The sequence below is a fragment of the Barbatula barbatula genome (assembly GCF_947034865.1).
Source record: "Barbatula barbatula genome assembly, chromosome: 11".
Lineage (NCBI taxonomy): Eukaryota > Metazoa > Chordata > Actinopteri > Cypriniformes > Nemacheilidae > Barbatula > Barbatula barbatula.
Window position 1 is genome coordinate 12692807 of NC_136774.1, and position 23146 is coordinate 12715952.

At 37.4% G+C, this 23146-nt stretch overlaps 1 protein-coding gene across 1 annotated transcript in view; it reads left to right on the forward strand.

The window, feature by feature from the left end:
• The first annotated feature begins 6646 nt into the window (after positions 1-6646).
• lmx1bb (LIM homeobox transcription factor 1, beta b) overlaps positions 6647-23146 on the forward strand; it is a 55620-nt gene continuing 39120 nt past the window's right edge. The window contains exons 1-3 of the mRNA XM_079466836.1: positions 6647-6919; positions 7139-7266; positions 8165-8351. Coding sequence (XP_079322962.1) covers positions 7197-7266; positions 8165-8351 — 257 coding nt within the window. The 5' untranslated portion in view covers positions 6647-6919; positions 7139-7196. The remainder of the gene's footprint in view (positions 6920-7138; positions 7267-8164; positions 8352-23146) is intronic.

Below are 23146 nucleotides of genomic sequence, written 5' to 3' on the forward strand. Positions count from 1 at the left end.
TTATTGTAGTAGTGTTACACTTTAAAAAGAAAGGAAATAATGTTTATTATTTAAAATTTGCGTAATGTTAAAGGTAATGTTCCAAATATTTTCAGATTTGCTCAAATGATTTTTTTAAATCTGTATGTAGACCTGCAATAGCATGACTACAATAGCACACTATTATAGCTAAATTTCTGTAAAAACAGATATTAACTTTCTTTTTTGCTTCAATTTTTGCTTTTGGACACCTTTCCACATTAACTCCTTGGGAATGCTCTGACTTAAGGTGAACTTTAATAAAACTTCACAAAGTCTAATAAGACACCAGGTGTTGTTAATACAGAAATTACCAGCCAGTTGTTATTGCATTTAACCTTTACTTTAGGATTCTTTAAATCGTCTCTTATTATAATATTAAAATTAATTTTCGGTTTGTTCCTTAACACTTTAATTTGCTTTTGCCCAATGTTCCTATCCTAAATTAAATACTTATTTTTCTGTGTTTTAAGTGAATATATATATATATATATATATATATATATATATATTTAATGCAAACTGATATGAAACAAGTATACCACAGCATATTACAGACTTTATTACTTTTTAAGGTTTGTTTTTCTAACTGGAGGATGATGTGTTAAGCACACAGCTTTTGATCATTTATAATCAATAATTGTCAGGAATTAATAATATGAATTTAGACGGACAGGGAGAGACGATTTAGGAAAAACACGAGAGGTTAATATTTATAATTATTAGTTTTCTCTATTAACTTAATAAAATAACTGCAATATTTACTTGTTAAATATTTGCTATACAGTCAGAAATTACCTTTCAAACCGATTTAACAGACCATCACGTGACGTTGATTCCTTTTGGTAATTTCCTTTAGTTAACTGTACATTTCACCGCTAAAAATAACTGATGTGGTTAATAGCAGTACATGATTATTCAAGTTGATAAATACTCGCAAGGGAATTAAACAGAGAAGGTATGAAGGTGTCTGGCCACAGGAGGGCGCTAGTTACCTTCCATATAATTCAGGAGAGCGCTAGTCGCCCTCTTTAGTTCTGAAGCATGTAGACAGCTTTAGTATGACTGTCATTCCTTAACCATCCTAAACTGCACTCGACGCTTAAAAGTGTAAATGAATGTCAGTTCTTTACAAATCAGTATAAATGTTCATTCAAAAATAAATACGTATACAATTTCGGAAAAGAGACTGCTTAAAAACATTAACTATTGATCTGTTAATCATTGTATATTTAAGCATTCAGTTTGTTGACGTTAATAATAAAAATACTTAATAATTGTAATTCACAAAAATGTATTGCACGTTTTGTTGTAAATGTTGAAAATGTAATTATCTAAGCAGACTAGTTTAAATTTGTATCTTCCTCATAAATGTAGACACAATTCCCATAAGAAAATACGTTTTTGTAAATAAGTGAAAAATGTAAAAGAACTTTTAATTTTCCTTGAAAAGGATCTGAAAAAGTTCAAACACTCGTAAAAAGATCAAAGTGGATCCAAACATGAAAGTTAACTGCCGCTTTCATTTACTCTGTCTCTGATGCTTGCTATCATTAGCTGACATTGGCTTTTTTAGTTTCGTAATTCTTTTTTTTAAAGAAATAAAAGATAAACCATATATACCACAAAAGGTTGTGGGATTTAATATAAGCGATACTTAAGCATTGCTAACGAATAATGTTGTTATTGACTGTGTTTTTGTTCGCGTGTATTTAGAAGCCTGTATTTAACATTTGAGACTCTTTCTGACTAAAGGCAATTTTTACTGTTTTTCTATTTGTTGACAAATTCGAAACCACCTCACCTTTCACCGACATGGCATATAGGAAACAGTTTCAAAGACCCTTTAAAAATAATTGGAAGCCGACATTATTTTAGTATTCGACATTAGAAATAAAAAACAATAGCCTACATGTTTGACACTTGTTTCTACGGACAGACTTAAGAGCGTTTAATAGCTTAATAACGTTCCTTTAAATAAATAATTATGGATTTTCCGAATACATTAAAAAAAAGTTCACTGATAGAAATCCCATATTTATCGAAAATGTAGACTTTAATGTGATGTAAGTAAAGAAAGCTAAAATATTTTTTTGTGTCTCTATTGTTAATTTAAAGAAATATACCGATTGAGTTGTATACATTTGTTACATTCATTAACTAATAATTAAAAGCTGTGCAAGTATCGTTAGGTGGCAGTGTGATGCTCTCTGATAACGCATCTCTCAGCTCCAAGACAAGCAGTGAAGACTACGCTGATATTTAGCAGAGAGAATTTTAAATGCAAACGTGATTATATTAGACGTGATCACTGTGAATAAATCTATGGGTTATTTGATAAAAGTGCTATTTGATTACAGCCGTAATTTAGAGATGTAAACGTTATACTCCGTGTTCCATATTGTTAGGCTATTATTTCGTTGTTGCGTTTTTGTTGTAAGCTGTTTGTATGTTCACAATTCTTTTTTTAACGAAAGCGCACTATGCGTTTCCATTTTTAAACTGATAAAAACGTGATCATTTATGATTTAATAAATTGAATAACGAATAATAAACAATGTGTTATTCAAGTAATGCGAGATAGAGTTGTCAGCGAGTCAACATTGTCACGTTGCATCAATATGTAATGCAGTGTTGTAAAACTGAATTTTATTTGGATTTTTAAAAAGAAATATGAAAGAATGTCTTTGTTAAATAGTTATTTGTTGAATGCGTAGTTGAATAGTGGGTTGATTGGTTATTAGCCTACATTAAAATTTGTTTTCTCAAACAATATGTCGTGTGCTAATACGGTCCTTTTTGGAGTATAAACATTTATTTGCAGTAACCTAACAAAAAGTCGATAAAGATCAATAAATGAATTCCCAAATAATAAACAAATGTTGTATTTTCAGCCAAAATAACAGTTTTTTTCTCAAAACAAAATGTTAGATTCATTAGCACGTTTAGTCCGCTTTGCATGTTATGTTGTTCTTACCTTGTGATCGAATTATCCGAGTTGTTTAACTAAAACTTTGTACCATAGCTTGCAAACCTTTTGAGTTTACATTAGTTTTTTCACCCCCTCTCTCTCTCACTCACCATGCACGTGCCACACACCTGCTGCTCAGGCGTACCATTTTGAGAGAAGGAGGGGGTACCCGAAAGAAAACAATTAGAGAGTGTTTCTCAAGCAACATTAGCAACATAAATCACATATATTTGCGTCCTTTGGGATACGTTGTCTAGAATTATTTAAATACCAGAGTACCGAACCCATTTCGTGCCTTCGTTAAAACTCTTTTAACTTTTGTGGGCGCAACATTTAGGCCTACGCGCCACCAGTGACGGAAGTCGAGCGATTTTAGGGTTGTCCAGGCATTTAAGGCGTTTGCTATGATCGCCTTTCATGCTTGTCCAACGAGATCCGTCTTTATGAAACACTTCGTAAACCCGAGTTCCAAACAAAAGGCCAAGTCCCTGTAACACACAAGTCACGCCACCAGCACATTGCTGACGGGTTTGGACACAGTTCATTCCTCTCTTCGGCAATTACTTTCTTCGTGGCGCATACCATGACTTGTGGTGGTCAGACCAGTGCAGATGTAAAACGTAAGAGCAGAAGTGACTGTCCAGAGGTTTTCTTGGTTTAATGTACCTACAGACAATCCTTCCTCTCTTCAGCAATTACTTTGTTCGTGGCGCAATACCATAACTTGTGGTGTTCGGACGAGTGCGGATATATTAAAGCAGAAGTGACTGTCCAGCGGTTTTCTTGGCTTAATGTACATACAGACAATCAGCTCAAAAACCCAGACATTACAATTAAAGAGAACTTTTACAAATGATAAAAAGCTTAATGTCCCATTGTAAATATTTATAAAATAGGCTAACAAAAATCATTTCTAAACTCATACCCAAAGCACTTATAGTGTCACCGTCATTAGGCCTATTTCACACAAATATGCTCTTCTTTCTCTTCAGCTCAAAATTGAAACGCAAGGGGGAGCCTTTAACAAATCTAGCACGAGAACAACTCTTGATCTCCAGCTTCACTACAAAAGGATGCCGGTTGCATTACAAAAGATGCCCAGTGAACCTCAGCTATCGAGGCAAGCGACCCATTCGTCTTCTCCATTGACGCATGTGTACATTTTCCTGTGAAGCGAGTCGCAAGGTTTTCTCAATAAATGTGGAACAGTAAATTACTTTTAAGTTAACGAAACTAAACTAAATGACAAACGGCAAAGATAGTGATGGATATTATTCAGTAATGATTTGTATTTAATATGCTATAGGTATCCTTCCTACCTCAAATTATATATTTTTATATCTACATCAGCATCTACAGAACGAAAACACGGGTTTACGTTAAAAAAAACATGCAGGTATGAATTTTATTTTAACTAACATCATCTGATTTAAAAGAAATATTACGCTTAAAGATTACCGTTGATTTCTTTTACCAACCTTAGGTCTTAAGATTCCTTATGTATTGGCTCTGTATTTGGATCATTAAAACATAATCAGCCCAGTTAGATCGAGAAGAAACCTTGATAAAACAGTTAAGGAGACGGTAATGAACTGTGTCAACTGAATACATGTATTTTTTTAAAGGTGTTGGGCTTGTGGGGGTTACTCGATAATGAAGGGTCATAAGTATCTCACTTGGCCACTGCTTGAAGTCTCCTAAATGGCTCGGAGGTAGTACGGAGTCCCGGGAGTGAGGCGGTAACTGGGGAGCGTGACGAATTATGTATAACGCGAGGAAGCTTGAGTAAAGCGCGTGCATTCCTCCCTCTTATCGTGGCCTACACACTATGATGTTTGGAAGAGAGCAAGTTAACCTCATGCTTGAATACTTAGACTTGTGCTGAATAATTTCACATAGCATACTGCACAAATTATTCTCATTTCCTTATTTTGAACGATTTTAAACATTAAAAAAGCATGCGATTATTCTCAAAATAGGCCGAGGGAACGAAAGTTGACTTGAGTGCAGTTCATCTCAGAAACAACAGAAAACACATGCAATCAATAAAGACTTCATCCATTTGTTAGTTTAAACTAAATGTCCAAAATTGGGGTGCTAAAATAGCTCACAAAGGGTAGTCAGTCAGGACTATCATTATTCTGTCTCAAATATTTTCGAAGCTGTGGATAAATACAAATGATTCATTGTTTTCCTCGTGATCAAAACATCGTAAGCAAATATGTTTCCTTTCACTAAATCAATATTAATGTTAGGCAATAAATTATGTGAAACTTATGTCCCAGGTTACTTTTTTATATTACGAATAAATCGCCTGAAATAAATATATACTGAATTAATCCAGCTCGCTTGATTTGTGGCGAATAAATTGCGAAGGTGACAAAATATTCAAATTAGGCGCTACGAATTATGAATTTATAAAGACGACGTCACTTATCTATTGCATCATTCCACGTGTTTTGATGCATCATCTGTTTATTGTTTTATTGTTTTTCCTATGACAATAGATCTAACCAAAGCAGTCCCGGTGGAACAAAACCAAAAAGCTCATTAAATAAAACGTTGGACATTTAACTCATTAGCTCGATTTTTATCTCTTCTGTTTTATCGGTAGTATTATTGCTATGTCCCAGCGAACCCCGCACCGGGCTTTGACTTTTATTTCATCTGGCTCTGTCAGCCGCTGTCTGTGTTTATCGGCCCTCATCTCCAGGTGCATCGGAGACGAGGGTCAGAAGGTTCGAGGCTTCATAATGGACACAAAAGCACAAAGCATGCGGACGGGCCCGGCGTGATGCTCCGCTACCTGATATCAAAGCCAGCAGCCTCTGCTTCAGAGAGGAGAGGCCCTCGGAGCAGCCCGGGTAAAACCCAATAGTAACATCAACAACAAATATGTTCTTACATTTTGCATTACGTAATGCATAACACATTTATTCATTTCATGATAATTAAATTCATTCGAATAACAAAAGAATTAACAATAACGATGTGTAATTGCAAGCAGTGCTACAGAATAACTGCATATTTACTCTTTTACTCGGTCATAAATACACTGTAAAATGCAGTGCAAGTGTACTACTGCTTTTTACAAAATTATTCGATTTTAATATTAGCATTTAAACAGCAATTTAGTCAAATATTTTATTATTGACGCTATAGTTGTTAATTTCGTTCTTATTTTCGCTCTTAATTTTCGTCACAATTTTATTCGCCAAACTGGCGCTTTGTTCATTTTTAAGGGATTGCTCATTAGATGTCGAATGCGTGTGTTTGTTCTTATTTATGAGCTAATTATTAGATACAAAATTCTACATGCACTAAAATACAACCTTTCTGCAAAGTATGTGAAATTCAGAAACATAAATTCCTGCAGATCATTTTTTTCCTTTAGTTAAAATATCCGGAAATAAATATGAACGTAAATAATTTCTTCATTACTTGGCAAAGCTATAGACATAACAACATTGTTTTATATATGTATAGGTTTCTCCCGTTTCGTAGCGTTGTTTACTATCCTCGTAGGTCTATGGTTTTGGAGGCCACGCGATTTTAGAGGCGGAACGCATTTAGTTCCACTCGGCGGAGTGCACGAACACTGGCGCACCAATAGCATCCCAATGTCAGTCAATAGTCTGCAAAGTGACGCGACCAAAAGGGGAGGGTGCAGTCTCTGAAGCCTATCTCAGTTTTGAGCTTTTTCAAGCTGCGGGGAGCCGAATGGCGCACAGTTTTAAGAGTTAACGTTTAGACATCTCCTTATGTTTCCGTGGATTTTACTAATTTCCGAAAAACTTTTGGGAATCGAGGCGACTTTCACGGTGTAAGAAAGGGAGGATCTTTCCTTGCAGTTCGTGACAACGCAGCCGGGATACAAACTTCGAGCTCCGTGCACAAAACGTCTAGATTGACTCGGCCGGTAATTAACAGGTGATTTTATGCGTGTTTTAAGTTTCATAGTTATGTCATATGCGTCTGTGCTACAATTAGATTTGATCAGGAGCTAACGCTAACCTTTGCTCAAATACAATGAAGTTTTCCTAGCTGCAAAGCCATGAGACTGATACTTCTGTAATACCATGTTATGTGCTTGTGTGGATCCCAAGCGTGGGCAGCCCTGACAATATTTTGTTATGGATATTACTACAGGTCCTGAGTCGCTAGGACGACGGCGCTTCGTTGCAGGTAACCTTGGGAATATTTAAAGATGTTGGACGGTATAAAACTTGAAGACCATCCGCTGCGGTCGGGACAAGCTACACTTGGAGTAATGCTGGGTAAGTCATGTCTGAAACATATTTCTGTTACGAACCTTTGTTCATGGGAGCACATGAAAATGATATTTTAGAGTATCATCAAATGCTGTTATTGTAAGGAAGGACTACAGCTGAAAGTGGAGCAGTAGTGTAGTGTGCAGGCGACTGGGACGAATCCTCATGTGTCACGCATTTCACCGGCCGGTCGCCTACATTATTTGCTCAGTAATCAAGACATAATGTCATGAGAGAAAAAAACAACTGATGTGTAAAATCACTAGACTTACATAGTGTGCAAACTTTAGTAGGTGTGTTTAAAAAATAAAATGAAAAATAAAAAAAAATCTTTCGCTTACATTTATTTGAGTCACACACCTAAAGTTATATTATGTAGCCCAATAGATACAGTTTAAATTAAATGATCTGTAAAGTGTTATCTAAATGTTCGCGAATATTATAAAAACTTGCTTTAGCTTCACAGCTCTGTAGTCTTAAGCTACTTTAGTGCACATTGTAGTTGTTTGTTAGGTTTTAAATAGGCAGTGATAAAGGGAAAGTTATTTATGCTGACAACTTCTGCTTTGCGTTTATTTTAATGCTTTAATATTTTCACATCTTTAATACCAAAATCAATGCTTTTAAACGTTTTATTTTTCATAATTTGAACCTTAATTATCTAACATGTTTATTGGTTAAACATTATTATCATTTATTATTATTATTCGTTGTAAATACGTTCGTGCTGTTTTTGCTGTTTATTATCGTCGTTTGTTTTGTGTATTTCATTGTTTTTTATTAAATTATGGAAATAATATAATTACCACTTGTTGTCGAATTACCCATAGTATAAATGTTTTAAAAATACAGATAAATTTGGTACAGGTAAATTTGGTAATTGAATAATGTATTTGTTCTACAGGGACAGAGTGCCATCACCAGGCGGTGTGTGAGGGGTGCCAGCGGCCAATATCCGACCGCTTTCTGATGCGCGTCAACGAGTCTTCATGGCACGAGGAGTGTTTGCAATGCGCCGTGTGTCAACAACCGCTCACTACCAGCTGCTACTTCCGGGAGAGGAAACTTTACTGCAAACATGACTACCAACAGTAAGGGCATGGATTATTATTATAATAATATTGGTGCAACACGCACAATGCCATTGCTCAAGGTTGACCTTTTTAATTTAACCGTCGAAAGTTGCACAATTTTCCTTTCTGCGTTTTAGTACTAATACAATATTGACATTCGCAAACATTATCCGATTTGTGGTGTTGGTGGTGTGGTTTTGGAATAGGATACCTACATCTAGAATAGCAAACTTGACATGCATTACCGTTAAGGGTAGTACGGACGAATGTCGTCTTTGCATTTCATGGGTCCTTACTTCTAAAATTCATCTAAATTGCAGTCTTTATAAAGGTTAGTTTGCCTTGTACCTGTCTTGAAAAAAATTAACTGTGCATTCGAGGTCGAACATTGGCTCGACTTTCCCCTTTACAGAAACATGTCTGTTTGGGTTTTGAAGTTGCAACACGCAGGCAGTCCAAATTCAGTAACTCATTATTTTGATGGGACAAGGACGTCTTCTTTAATTGATATTTTACAATTTATACATTCATTATTATCGTCATCTTTTCCCCTTTATTTTAATCCAGTTGTGGGTTAAAAATGGCTACAAATTTCGTGCAAATTGTATATTTGTTTTATATGACTATATATTTTATTTGTATATTTGCCTATAAATTTGAGATGTTTTTGCATTGTTCAATATATATAAATTATTCTGTTATTGTACTTGCACTGTGTCCCGTGCTGTCACATTTGAATTGCCTTATATTATTGCAGATATATTATTCAGTGCGTTTTTGGTTGCTTTATTTATTTTTAGTCAACATCCCTCAAACTATGTTGTAGACACAAAGCATCATTTTAACACATCCTTTTTTTACATGATCCGCAGTTAGGAAATGTTATATTTAAAATGTGCACAGTGGGTGAGTGTTTTGTTTATACTCGTCTTGTCCTAAAGCTGTGAATGGACAGCAGGGTGCCTTATGTTGCTTAAGTTCTCTTCATGCATGTCAGTACTTTTGCTTGCTTTCGGTGTCAAGAGTTTTTGAAATATCGCTGCCTCTATTGTCGTGATAACTGGGAGGTCCCTATCCAACACGATGCAACAATTAAAGGGCCACATCTACAGCCAGACTTTATAGTCTGCAGTTCTTTCAACTCGCTCGACATGGCCGTGAAGAGTTAGTGTTAACAAAATTAATTTCATAGCTCAGGTCTTATATTCCTTTAGCCTTCCCTGGAGGAACCAGCTAGCGCAGAGAAAGGCCAGAGATTTCACAATCTAGTTTACCTGTAGGTTTGTGTTTGATGTTTGCTTTTTGTGGCTATTATATTTTAATATTTATTGGGGATTCTTCTTGGGGAACCGCTCTTTATTTTCTTCTAAATGTATACTCTATTATCATGTGTTACTAGGGCCGTGTGCACGTAAGTCATTTCGACGGATGTAAAATCTAAGATTTGTATAAATCATGTTGTCGGATCCCGCCGTGCATCTCTTTTTGTAGGCAGCTACACTTATGCATTACAACACCCGCCATTTCACAACCTGCAGCTCTGGGGGTCCTCTCACACGCGCTCTTCACAGGTAGCTTGCAGTATTTGTTTATTTATTCTGCAATGACGGGCCACTTAGTAGATGTAATTGGCACCTTTTTGACTTTTATGACGTTCATTTTGGTTGTACTTGTCAACCTGGAAAAGCGCCCATGGCTCCAAGTTGAAGCCTTTAACCGTTTTTTCGGGAACTCCGCCTAATGACACGCTCGCATCAATTGATTCGTGCCCTATAATCATTAGAAGCATAAATCACAACACTGGGCATCCGTTCATATTCACACCTCTCTGGCAGCTATTTACAGCACTGGCTCACCGGCGGGAATTTATAGGTTGTTTTGGAGCGGAAATTTCAGCTGAAGAGTAACTTGAAATAACAGGCGTTCGTTATTAGAGGATTAGCTTCGGAATTACGATCTGCATATAATGTTCTTAGAATGGCTCAGCAGACCTTTGCGTTAGTGCCAATTAAAAACAGAGTGTGAAAATGTAATTGTGTTTCAAGCTTTTAGTGGGAATTCTTTTTACTGGGTTGTAAATTATTTTGCATTTATTTGGATGCCCTTACAATATGGGGATATTAATAGCTTAGCTAGTCAGTGTTTTAATCATTAGCTCTTTTTTTTCTTTCAAAAAAAATACTTTCAGATCTTAATGTAGATAGAAAATTACATACTTTGGGGTTAAAATATTGTTATAGCGTTTTGAATAATAGACTACAATAATGCAAAGTACCATCGCAATATTTTATTGCAAATATGTATTATTCAAATTAAAATATATATTAAATTTTTTTAGAATGAACACCATTTCTGCAAGTGAAGTGAGTTTCTAGGAAAAATGTTTCCTATATTCCAGCTTGTGATTTAAATAATTCTCTCATACTGTTAAAATCAGATTGTATATCAAATGCAGGACAAGGTGAATCACTAATAAATGTTTTCCGGCACTTGGAGTTCATGCGTGCAGGTTTTGTGCATACCCAAATACATAGATCAGTAGATAAGCCAACCTCAACATTTGCAATTTACAGTGTTGTTTAACAGATATTAACATACACACTGTTTTGTTATGTCAAATAATACGCATTTTCCCTTTGGCCCTTAGTGTCAGTGGGACCTGGCCCAAGTCTGTTGTTAGTCTTGGTCCAGGGATAATTTGCTCGAAGTAGGAAGTTGTGTATGATCCCCTGGTGTGCTGATAGTTCTATTTTAGCACTGTGGGGGCGTCCTCCTGCAATGTGTTGTTTTTTAATTAGCTCTGCTTTGAGAGTGGGATGCTGCATTTCTGCTGACATGAGTGGATTTTGGTCCTGGCAGAGTGTTTGCTACATGACTGGTGCTGTACACCCTCCCAGCACACCCCGACATAGTGAGAGTTAAAGAGTTCTTCCCATAATGCATATAGTCATTATTTCATATGAACCTGTGTATTGTTTTACAAAAGTTGGACATATCATATGATAAAACCATCCTTTATTTTTTGATGAACATCTGAGAAGATCTTGTCGTTAACACTTTGTTGTTAAGAGAAGAAGGGCGTTATGATTGTACAGCTTTCGGTTGGGTTGCTTAGCGTTCCGCTGTGGAATGAGGCTGAGCCAGCCTGTTCCTCTGCAAGGAAGTATTAAGTTTTGTGTCAACATTAGCCCAGCCTCTCATGGCAGTATTAAAATGATGCAATCATCTGTCATCTCATGACTGGTGCCCCCCACCACCAGACGTTTAATGCATTGACCTAACAGGATGTTATTCACTGTAAAGAGGAGCTTTAGATTTAGTTCTAGAATTGATTATTACAATTTCTGGAATTGCTGCTTCTCTTTGGAAGCGCTTGACTCCACAGTTCTTATATTATTTAACTACGTAAGCTATGTCTATATAGGTAATGTCAAGAGTCTGGGTTAAGGGATATTTAGATTTCTGTTGCAAGTATGTGCCAAAGCCAATATTTCTTTAAATGTTCTTTATGTTATAAATGTTGTGTTTTAAAAACATTGACTTGACAACAGTTTTTAGTTTGAATTGACCTTGTATGTATCACATAATTTGCAAACGTTGTGTTGACTCGAGCGAATCACATGTATCAGTGATTTTGCAGTGTTTTGCTAAACTGCATGTGGACTACTGTATTACTAATTTGTAATTTTTATTATTATTTTCCAATAAGCGTTTTGTACTAGACCTTGTAGGTACAATGTTATATTTCAATATTTATGTTTTGACATTTATATACACATATTGTATGTTTTTATTTTAATTATTTGATTTGAAACAAATAATAGTTTTCCGTCTCTATAGATTCTATAGATGTTATAATGTTTAACAATAAGATAAATATCCAGTGGCTGTTAACTTACAATAGTGTCATAATTGGTGAGACTGTATACATTTACATTTACATTTAAGCATTTGGCAGACGCTTTTATCCTTCGATCCCCTGGGATCAAACCCACGACCTTGGCATTGTTAATGCCATGTTCTTACCTTATAATTAATCATAATCCTAGAATATTGATAAAATATTGAAATATTTCTAATCCATAAATGTTGAAGTATATATATATATATATATATATATATATATATATATATATATATATATATATATATATATATGTATATATATATATATATATATTATAGATACATATATTTAAGTGGTTTTAATTTTATATTTTTTCAATCTGATTTTCAATCTAAATTTAATTAACAAATGACATTGTCCTGTCCCAAACTCATGTGTCATTCTTCATTAGTTGACATTAACAATTGGTCAATTGCAGTTGCCTGTGTGGTTGTACTCAAAAGTATTTTAACACCTTTTATTTGAAGGCATCATTTTAAGACGCCATGCATCTTGCAACAACAAGCATCTTGCTTTTGCAGTAACCGAACAGATAAAAAATTATCTAGAAGAAAGCAGCAACGTAATAGAATGGTTTAACTCAAAGTCTGCAAATCATACAACATAATCCCTGACTATTAAGTTGTCATACGAGAGTGTTTCAACGTTCTTGTCATAGACAAGAAGATTTAAGTGGCAAAATGCGCCTGCCGCACGTCAGATGCAAGTTATGAGGATGATAATCGAATCTCATCCTGGACTTTTCAAAGTCCGTCTTGCTTTCTCTCTTTCTTTTTCATATCCTAATGAGATTAGCCACCCAACAGCCATAGAACCAGGCTGTTTGAATGACAGGTCTGCTCCACTATCCAAGGCTATCTTGCTAAGCTCTTCGCTGCTTTGTCTTCAATGGAGGGACTGACGGAAGCTGTGTGCCTTAATCCTCTTATTTGTGTCAGTGGGAGAAAAGAGGAAAGAATAAGGCGGAATGGGACAGTGCTTCGGAATGGCACCGCCACCACTTCCTCCTCCTGAGCCCTCTCTCACAGCCAAGTGAGCATGAGAGAGATCTTACGAGGCTCAAGCTCACCGACAAGCACAGTCACACATACATAAACCCATTTGCTTCCTCCATTTAACCCTGCAAGTCTGAAACGCTCGATGGTGGAAAAGTCCATAAATGGTAATTTATTTGAGCAGCGTGAGATTCCTGCGGTGCGTTTGGAAATTCGACAGGTATTCATGTACCGTTTAATGACGAAATGTATATCCGTGTATTGTAAATCATGATTTAAGGGTCACTTGGTAAAATGAATTCTGATGGTCCTTGAAGATGCTCTGTGGTCTTTTGCCCGTTCGGTTTTCCTTCACGTGGAATAAACTTTCTCCGGATTGCACCCTCCCGGAGCTGGTGCTAATCTGTCTTCAGATAGAGCTCCTACAGTTCTTTATTTACTCATTCAACTAGTTGGAAGTCTGTTAGACGGCAGATCAGATGCTCTGAAACCAATCTGATTACCTCAGCCAGCCAATTACCTTCCTTCTCACAACCGCAGTTCCAAAGCTTCCCATAGCATACCAGATTATGAAATTTCATTACAAAAGGAAAGTGAAGATTGGCAGTCAGAACAATGTTTTTAAGAACAGTGTCATTGCGAAGCGATACAGGGCCTTCCGGAACAATAAACTGATCATTGGTAATTTGACGTTTTCCAGCTTTGTTCTTGAACTTTAGAAGATACAGACAAACAGATCTGATAGGAATATGACAATTTATTTGTTGGCAAAATTCTTGCTAAAACTGTGACCGCCGCAGACATCCAATTTGTACCTTTGGAATTTGGAGGATTTGTACCCTCGTGGTTTCAGAAAAAGAGAAAATTACCTAATAAAACTCTTAAAAATAGTTTATTTTGTGTATTTAGTTTAATCAATTACAATTATTTATTGTTTTTTGTTGATTCAACTTTAAAATGGTTGCCTTTAATTCAATGAATTCCTTGTTGAGTTGACTAAACTCATTGAGTTGATAAATACTTATATGTTGAATTGACTCAAAATCTGTGAGTCTTGAACCAACAGTTTTTTAAAATGTTATAATATTTTTTTATATTATTATTTGCGGTAGCTTCACCACCAGGCTCACTATGATAAAAAATAGTCAGAACCGTGCTAAAATGTAAAAAAGATATTGCCTTTTTTATAATATGTTCTGTGCTGTCTCTCAGAGTATGAGTGTTACTCAGTCTGTGAGTATCCGGGACAGAATCCTGAAGCCCAAACTGCGAGGCCTAAATAAGTCTCGTCCCCCTCAAGGATTAGGGGGAAACAGGGGTGGGAGGTAGGTTAAAGTAAACCGAAAAACAACAACGTTCTGACCAGCAAGAAGCGTACTGTTTCCCCACCCACGGTCTTGATCTTCTGTCGCTATGTGGATCACTGCAGATCGACCCATCGCTGACTGGACCAAGGAAAACAAACTTGAGCGAGAAATGGTGGGGATCGTGTTTCCATACCTCCATGGGGCGGCGAGCCCCCGCGAGCAGCTAAAATGATTTGTGCTGGAGGTCAGAAGACCCATGGCAGCTTCAAAAAGTGGAGACGGAAAATATTTGGACGTTTTGATGCTAGGAGGAGTCAATAGGGGGCACAATGATATAGAATGGAATGATGAGAGAGGCAGGAAAAAAGCATGCTAGTCATAAGCAGATAACTGGAGTGCAGATGTTAGAAATTTTGATTAATCTCCTGGCGTAATGTGCTGAGGAATGAAACACGCAACCACAGCCATGTAAACACAATTTGTTTTAATGTCTCTGTCATATAAATAAATAGAAATGGAACGGCTAAAAATAAAATATTTTACAATGTTCTTCAGATATTTCAACAATAGTTTGGCTGTGTATGTGATGCAATTTTTAGATCAGGTTCTTGTTAGATCTGGCTTAGGGATGCATGCCATCTTTGTAAGCAATAAAAAAATACTGAAGGTATGATACAGATCGTCTGCGCCCTCTTATCCTCCCCTCCTCTACTCCCCACCATTCTGTGTCTCCTGGCTGGATGCTAATATTTCTCTGAAAAGAGCCACAATACATCTTCCTGGGAAATTCCGCAGCTCGCAAGTGCAGCAAAATGATCTGCTACTCTAAAAGGAGGCTGGATGAGGGAATAAAAAATTGAAGATTTCGAAAAATCAAATAAAGCAAAATATTTTGTTTCTTTGTGTACGTACAACAAATAATTGAAATATTAGACTTTCTTTGTTTTTGTGTCAAACAGTGCGTCCCCTTTGTTCTATTTAACCTCCTGAATGCTTTTGTTTTGATAGTAAACTTTTAACCAGCTCTACTGATACACCTCCTTTTTGGCAGGATCTATAACCACAAACATGCCGTTCAGACACAATACTGGTTTCCTTTGAAACACACTGGGATGAAACCTATTGCTTTTCAGCAATCAGCACGTGAAACATAAACGCACTCCTCCGTCACATATGAAGAATAGACAGTTCTCAGTTTTGCATATTTGCCCCAAAATATTATAAAATCGTCTTTGCAGTCAAAAAATTCTATTCTGGTCTCAAACGTGTTCTGCAACTCCGACCAATTCATCTCTCTTCCCGGCTTTCCTGTTTTTTTGTTTTTTGGAGTGAGCGAGCAAGCGCATATCCCCCCTCCTGAGGTGGGCGTCTGTCTGTTGTCAGGCGTGAGGTGCGGCCCCTGCCCCTGCAGTTAGCAAGGGAAAAGCGATCCTGACCCCCGGCCCAGAACATGAAACCAGAGCTGGTGTGTGGCGTTTGGAGCTCAGCTGGAGAGGCAGCAGTGCCCCGACCTCAGCTCCACATCACACCGTGTGCCAGACTCCTCTGTGTCCCCTTGCTTCAACCCTGTGTTGGTGGGACACGATGCCAAACCACCTGAAGGCAAGCTCTGAACGCACTACGTGCCCAAAACTTCTCCATCTGTGAATGAAGCTCACAACCCAAACAATTTGCAGTCAAATTTCTCCACTTTTGTATATGTGCTCTATATATACAAAAGTTTGTGATCACAACACACTTTTGCTGTTGTGGGGAGGATTATGCTATATTTAACATCTGGAAAAATACTTTGTGGTAGTGAAATGTATGTTATGCTCAAAGCGTTTGGAAAGACGCTGTTATGCAGATCGACTTGCAAAAGTGGTGTACAGTACACATTGTAAACTTGTGACGATGGGAAGCAAATACAAATGTTCCAAATATGCTAAACCTAATATAGACACACATTACTTTGAGTAAATGCATTTGTTATTAATTTAAAGGTCCAGTCAGTAATATCTAGCGGCTAGGTTGTGAATTGCAACCAACAGCTCACTCCACCCCTGCCTTTCGAAACACTGCGACGGCTGACAGAACATGCAAATTACATGCAAGGGGACCCACGGTGTATTTAGATAGAAATAGCTTATTCTAAGGTAACCAAAACATAATGCACATACTGTGCAAGCTCTTTATACACCTCTGAAGACATAGCTATGTAAATTAAATGACATTTCTATCAATAGATTATCCCAAAAATTACACACTGGACTTTTACATTTAAATGTTTAATTAAGTTGATTTGATTTTTTTACATGAATTTGTACATTTTATATGAATTCCATTTAAATTTGTAATTATCTTGTGCAGAATCTCCAAATTGTAGTCAGTAAATATTAGACACAGATTTAAATAAGACAGAAGTGATTTCAAAACATATTTTTAAAATACATTCCTTTTCTTAAAACTTTATCACAGTAATGATCTTGTGTCTTGTGCAGCATCTTTACAATGCCATCAATCAAAGTGCAAGTGAATCAAAATTGAGGTTTGAGTGCAATGCGTTGTTTCCTGTGGTTGTGATTGCTAAGTAAATACATCTAGGTCTTCTCTGCAGCATTTAAAAGTAAACAAACTCTATGTTTACTTCATTTGTGTGGCTTTTATGCAGAGTCAAATTGCTCATGATGGACATAATATTTAACCATAATGTGATTCACTTATAATGAATTGGGGACCACAGTTGGACTATTCCTGGGAGAGGACACAAACTTTAATACTGGATGCGATTAATCACGATTAATCGCTTGACAGCCCTATTTCAATTAAAATTACGATATATTTTGTGTCTTTGACATTTTTTTTATGACAGACATCTTAGTATCAGAACATTAAATAAACAGTCAAAAATAGCACTCTGCTTGACCGCATGGCGGGAGTGTGTTCGTGTGTGTGGACGGCTCTCAAGGTTGTAAGCTCTGTCAGGCAGCCAGACATCGGACAGTGTTGGCAGGCGCACCATCTCCAGGTTCACAATTCATAAGCAGACCTCATGCGCCACTAAACCACTTTATTACCGTACTCCCATGTTCTTCTGTTCTATTATTTTATGATGATCAGGGCCACAATACGATATATTGATTATTTAGTGTATAGTTTTCAAAACAGTGATTATTGTTATATTTTAATCTCTCTCAATCCATTGTATGCTCTGCTGTCTCAGACTTGATCTGAATGGGGGGGTCCAAAATGTGAGCATTTTTAAATTATTTTTGTGAGGGTATCGATAGATTTTTGTAAATGTCCAAGAACCTCTCAATTTGCAAAATAAAACTATCAATAGTAATGTGTCATATTCTACAGAGTGACCCACTCCGAACGCATAATGTCAAAGGCAGTGATGTCAGAGAAGAACGAATGATCTTCTCTGAAGTGTTAAGTGCTTTAGTGTTGTGCTATCAAATGGGGCATGAAGGCTTGGACAGAGGTTTATGGTTTCACTCATGTATCTTTCTCATGGTTTTTTTCCGGTCTCTGAGCAGCTGTCTGTTACTGACACGCTGGCTGTATTTGCATACAGTTGCAACTTTTTGCTGCTAACTCCTTTTTGTATATAAGTACAAACGTTCATACGGACAGCATGTGATGAACTAAATGATACATTCATCATAGACTTCAGAATGTTGATTATTTTTAATCAATTATAGTACCAAGTTATTTCTTGTAAGTTTTTACAAGAAATAAAAACTTACAAGAAAGAAGATTTTTTTTTTTAATATGAAACATGTTAACTGAATAGACCCAACACTATGCAAAATTATTACCGGCTAAAACATTTACGTTCTTTCCTCATGTGACTCCTACAGTTCGACCGTCGTAAACCAGGCGATGGTCACACTCAGATGTGCGTGTGGTGAATATCTCATTTGGTGTTTTTTCTAAGCATTTTTTAACAAAGTGGCTGCGCGTGGTAGTAAGTCTATACCAGTGTTTCATGGTTTAAGTTTTGATTTATCTGTGTCTTTCCAAAGAGCTGATGTTCAGCATGGAAGGGCAGCTGGTGTATCTTCAACAATTTGGCCCGATCCACCGGTTACACGCTCGCAGGCATGCACATACGCGCCGCACATCTGCATCCCACATGCTTAGATACATGTGTACATATGTTGTCGGATTTGGGACTATAATCAGATTAATTGGTCCATCTTTCCTTGGAAACCCAACATACACTGTACGCTTTAAGCATTTTTTACAAGAGCCGTATCAATGTAACATTAACCAGAAGCCATGCTCGGAGTGTGGGGTCAGAGGGAGACTTGAGGGCCCCTGACATGACATGTTAATGAAATAAAGACTGCAGAACAAGAGAGAACACAAGAACCACTCCGAATCAGCCATTAAGAAAGAAGAATCTCTGTACCATACTCACAAATTATACCCCTAAAACAGTTCTCTACTGTTTTTTTTTATTTTTAAAAATGTTAACGTTTACCTCTGATGTTATGTCTCCCCATTTGAGAAACATGAGTAAAAATCAGTCATGGCCCCATGAGGGAACCGAACATTAGTTGAAGTATGTTTCTAATCCTTATTAACATTCTCCAAAGTCATGCATGAAATATGTTTTGTGCCATGCTATTCACCATGTGTTTTTCTTTTTCCTCACAAGTATTTTTCAAATAGAGATCCACTACGTGCACTGCTGTGCATTTATGTATTATGGGGCTTAACCTCACCGCACCCCTGAGTTTTAAGAAACAAAGAAGAAAAAAACGATCTTGATTTTTTTTCCACCAGGGTTTGTCTGCTGCATCTCGGTGTCCCCTATTGCGCCGTGGTTATTTCTTAGTCCTCACCGTGATGTCATGGATGAGGTGCAGGTAAAATGTGCCTATTTATTGTTCTGACAGCTCGTGCATTGCTGCGCCGTATGTTTTCTCTATGGCAGATGCAAGGTCATCCACAGGCTCTGTCTTTACGTCTGTGAGGACACATGAATCTCGATTTCAATGTGTCAGGTTTTCAAATTTGCCTCGAACCACGGCGAACTCCAGGGAAACGTATGATCGATCAAAGGTTCAAACGTCATGATTTTAGCTTGCTCGTACTCCAAGTATCTCCCACCCATGTGTTTTTTTGCTCTGTGGGAGATATCTGAGATATATGCGTCTGTTCAAACAGCTGCGAAAAAGTATTTCGCCAGCCATCAGATGAACCTCAGTGGACCTTCGTCAAAGATTAAAAGAGCTGTTTTTTCATCGTTTTGTAATTGAAATGTTACGTTTTTCTGACCGGTGAGAGAAAGACAAATGAGCAGCTGGAGACAGAATCAGGAAGTCGGGGACTGAGCCGTAAGTTCATGCGTGCCTGATAAACAGTTTTAGTTTAGTTTGCACTCTACGTAAGAAGAACGAAGATGGGAAAATGCAAGCGAGACGAGAGAAATACAGCCAGCAGTTTTTGAGAGCAGTATTAACGCAGGGATCTGTAGCATTAAAAGAGATTTACACCCCGATGTTTTAAAGCAGTTTTCTTTAGCTCACCAGCTCCTCTTTTATAGATATTTCAAGGCAGCTATAAAAGTGAGCCGACAACTAGAGCAGAATCCCTGACACAGCATTGGAAATCGGCCCTCAAGTCAGACTGGATTTGAGACTTGACAGCTCTTGGGGCCCTGGGGTTTGGGTTCAGCTGCGGCTTATGTAAGTCACAGCAAGATAAATATCGCCTGTGTTATACGTTTCATTTGAGAATTTTTTATACAGCCAAGCGTAATGGCTTTGCTTGTGTTCGGGGCTATATAATTGTCCGATGAGACGGTACCGGTGTAAAGCGAGGTTCCTCTGTGACGGAGGGCCTGTTTGTGACCGAAATGTAGTGGTGTTGACTGTTTCTTTTGAAGCATGGGGTCTGCGTGGTCCAGAGCTCCTCTGCTCTGTGTCAGATGTCATACTCCCCTCTGCGCTGACCAACAGGCTCTCTTTGCCCCCTGATGGGCCCATAACATTTAACTGTGCTTTGGCAACCCCAAATTTCAAAGTCTTACTTTGCATTTGGTGTTCAGTGCTTTTATGATTGCATTTCTGTGTATATTTCCCTAGTTGTTAGTCAATAAGTTACAAAATATTGTGAAGATATTTGCGAAGACATGAGGAAAAATGTAACAAAAGGTCCATTTGCATTGCATATGTTGTGTCTTAATGATCATCTATGGTATGATGGATTGGGTAGCCTTACAGTGGGTAGCCTTACAGACAATTCAGAGTTGCGTGCAGTCAAAAATGGACATTATACTACCCCCTAAAAAAAGTAATACGCTTGTGGGTAATCGCTATGTGCCTAAGCTTACACCCTGTCCTCACTTTTAGGTCATTGAGTAAAAGCCCTGTAACATTCTTAGCTTAGTTTATATAGAAAGAGTCTTTCTGGTGTTTTGCTGGGCCGGTGGAAACACTCAGGATTTTGGATTTGAGCTATTCTGGTGACTTCCTCGGAGACGAGTTGAAGTCCAGGATGCCGTAAAAGTGTCCGTTGCATGTAGCTGCTTATGTGGAAGGTTCAAAAGACCTGCAGGATCAAAGCGCGACAGCAGAGAAGGGAACAGGAAAAATAAATAGACAGAGCATGTTTTTTTCTTACTCTCTTTATTTTGACTTTGTCAACAGTGTTAATCATGTTAGCATCGGCTTTACGGCTCCTCCCATGGCGGCTCTCATGCTGTGGAGAGTTGCCCATTATTTTAATTCTTTACTTTTACTGCCATGAAGAGAAATAAAACCAAGAGCAAAAACGCAAAACAGACCTCTTAAACATATGAACAATGGCAGTTAAAAATGAAAACGAAAAAAAAACATGAAACTTCACACCACAGACATTTTTATATTCTTCTGTAACAATTTGTTCTCAAGGTCTTAGTCTCTGAAGGACCCGAGGCAGAAAGAAGATTGTACTTGACAGTTGCTTATTTCTTCCTTACTTTCGCCATCCCATTTGTTTATTTTATCAGGTTTGTTTTGCATGGAAACATTCATCAATCTACTGTACGAATAATATGATATATGTCGGGCATGTTTTCGCAATAACAGCTGATCCTGAAGCTTAATTGGCCTGATTGCTAAGCATTTGTGCTTTCTAACAGTTAGGATTATGAAAACACATCTGTTTGTTTATTTTACCACGTCATATTAACTCTTAAACTTTGAAGCAAGTGAAGTGATTAACTTGAAGCAAAACATTATTGTATGGTATTCATTCTTGTGCGTAAAACTGACAGTACAGGATCATGCAAAAGAATGTGGGATGGTTCTCTGATTTATTTGAGCTCTAAGGCCACACAGACCTCAGAAATGTGTGGTAGGGAATCCGCAAGCACATTTCACCCCATAATCAGAATTTATATGCCAGTGGGGTCGAAAGCGATTTGTTTTGGCTGTCTGTCAGAGTGTGAGCATGTGTGTGTGACCGGCTCGGATGGAAGGGTGAACGGCCTCGGAAACCTCTGGTTCCTGTCTATCACTTCATCTGTTACCCTCTCAGGGATTTAATTGGGAGTTATTGCTTGTGAGATAACTGCTCTTTTGCTGTCTGATGCATGAGGTGTTTGGACGTTGCAACGGCTGTGCGGTTACAGAACGCGTTCGGGTCTTCGGGTTGACCCCTGTTTCACTCCTTTCGACCTGTTAAGACGTCTCGTGATCTCTCGCACATTTATTTATTCCATTATTCATGACGGGACATCGTTTTCACTAATCCGAGCATTCTCTGATGACCGCGTTGACCATCGTTCATCATTTTTGGCCTCAAAGATCACTCATTAAACATGTACCTGAGTGTCTCTGAATAGGTGTTTCTGAGGTTTGGTGGAGTATTCCGACCAATTTAATGCTTAGCCTAGGGGGGGTATTAAGGAATGTGTCCGCTTTGAAGTTACCCCCTCTTTCTCTGTATGTCTTCTCTCCCTTGCTTTTTCGGTTACTTCTGGTGTCGTTTCCCAGGTTTCTTTTCCTGGATCCTTCCTTTATTCTGTTTTCCCCCTCGTTATTTATGGCCATACCCATCCTTCACCTGTGAATAGATGGTGAGGATGAAAGATTACTACTCTTCGGGCGTGCATGACTGTTGTTTCACATGGATTAATGGGACTAGGAGTGCTTTCCCTAAGCACAAAGAGACAAATTTGAGCATTAAATTAGACAACTCTTACATGCCAAAAGTGTTTGCTCATTGGACAATGGCCAACATGTTTCCAGAGCCGGTTGGACTAAATCACCTTAGATTCGCGATGAACACTAATCCTGTAAGCAACGAAAAGTATGCAGAGATCTAGACCATGTTGTATTCTGTTTTAGGGTTAAAAGTAAATCTTGCTTTAAGCAGTATGGTAAGGAATATGTTTTTTTTAATTAATTTGCCTATCCCTTGAGGTTTAATGCATTTAATGGTCCAATTTGTTATTTTTTGGAAGATCTATTGACAGAAATGCAATATTATATACATAATATGTCTTCAGATATGTATAAAGACCTTACATAATTAAGTGTTATGTTTTTATTACCTTTAATCAGATATTTCTGTCTATATACACTGCGGGTCCCCTTGCACCATGTTGTTTCTATAGTAGACCTA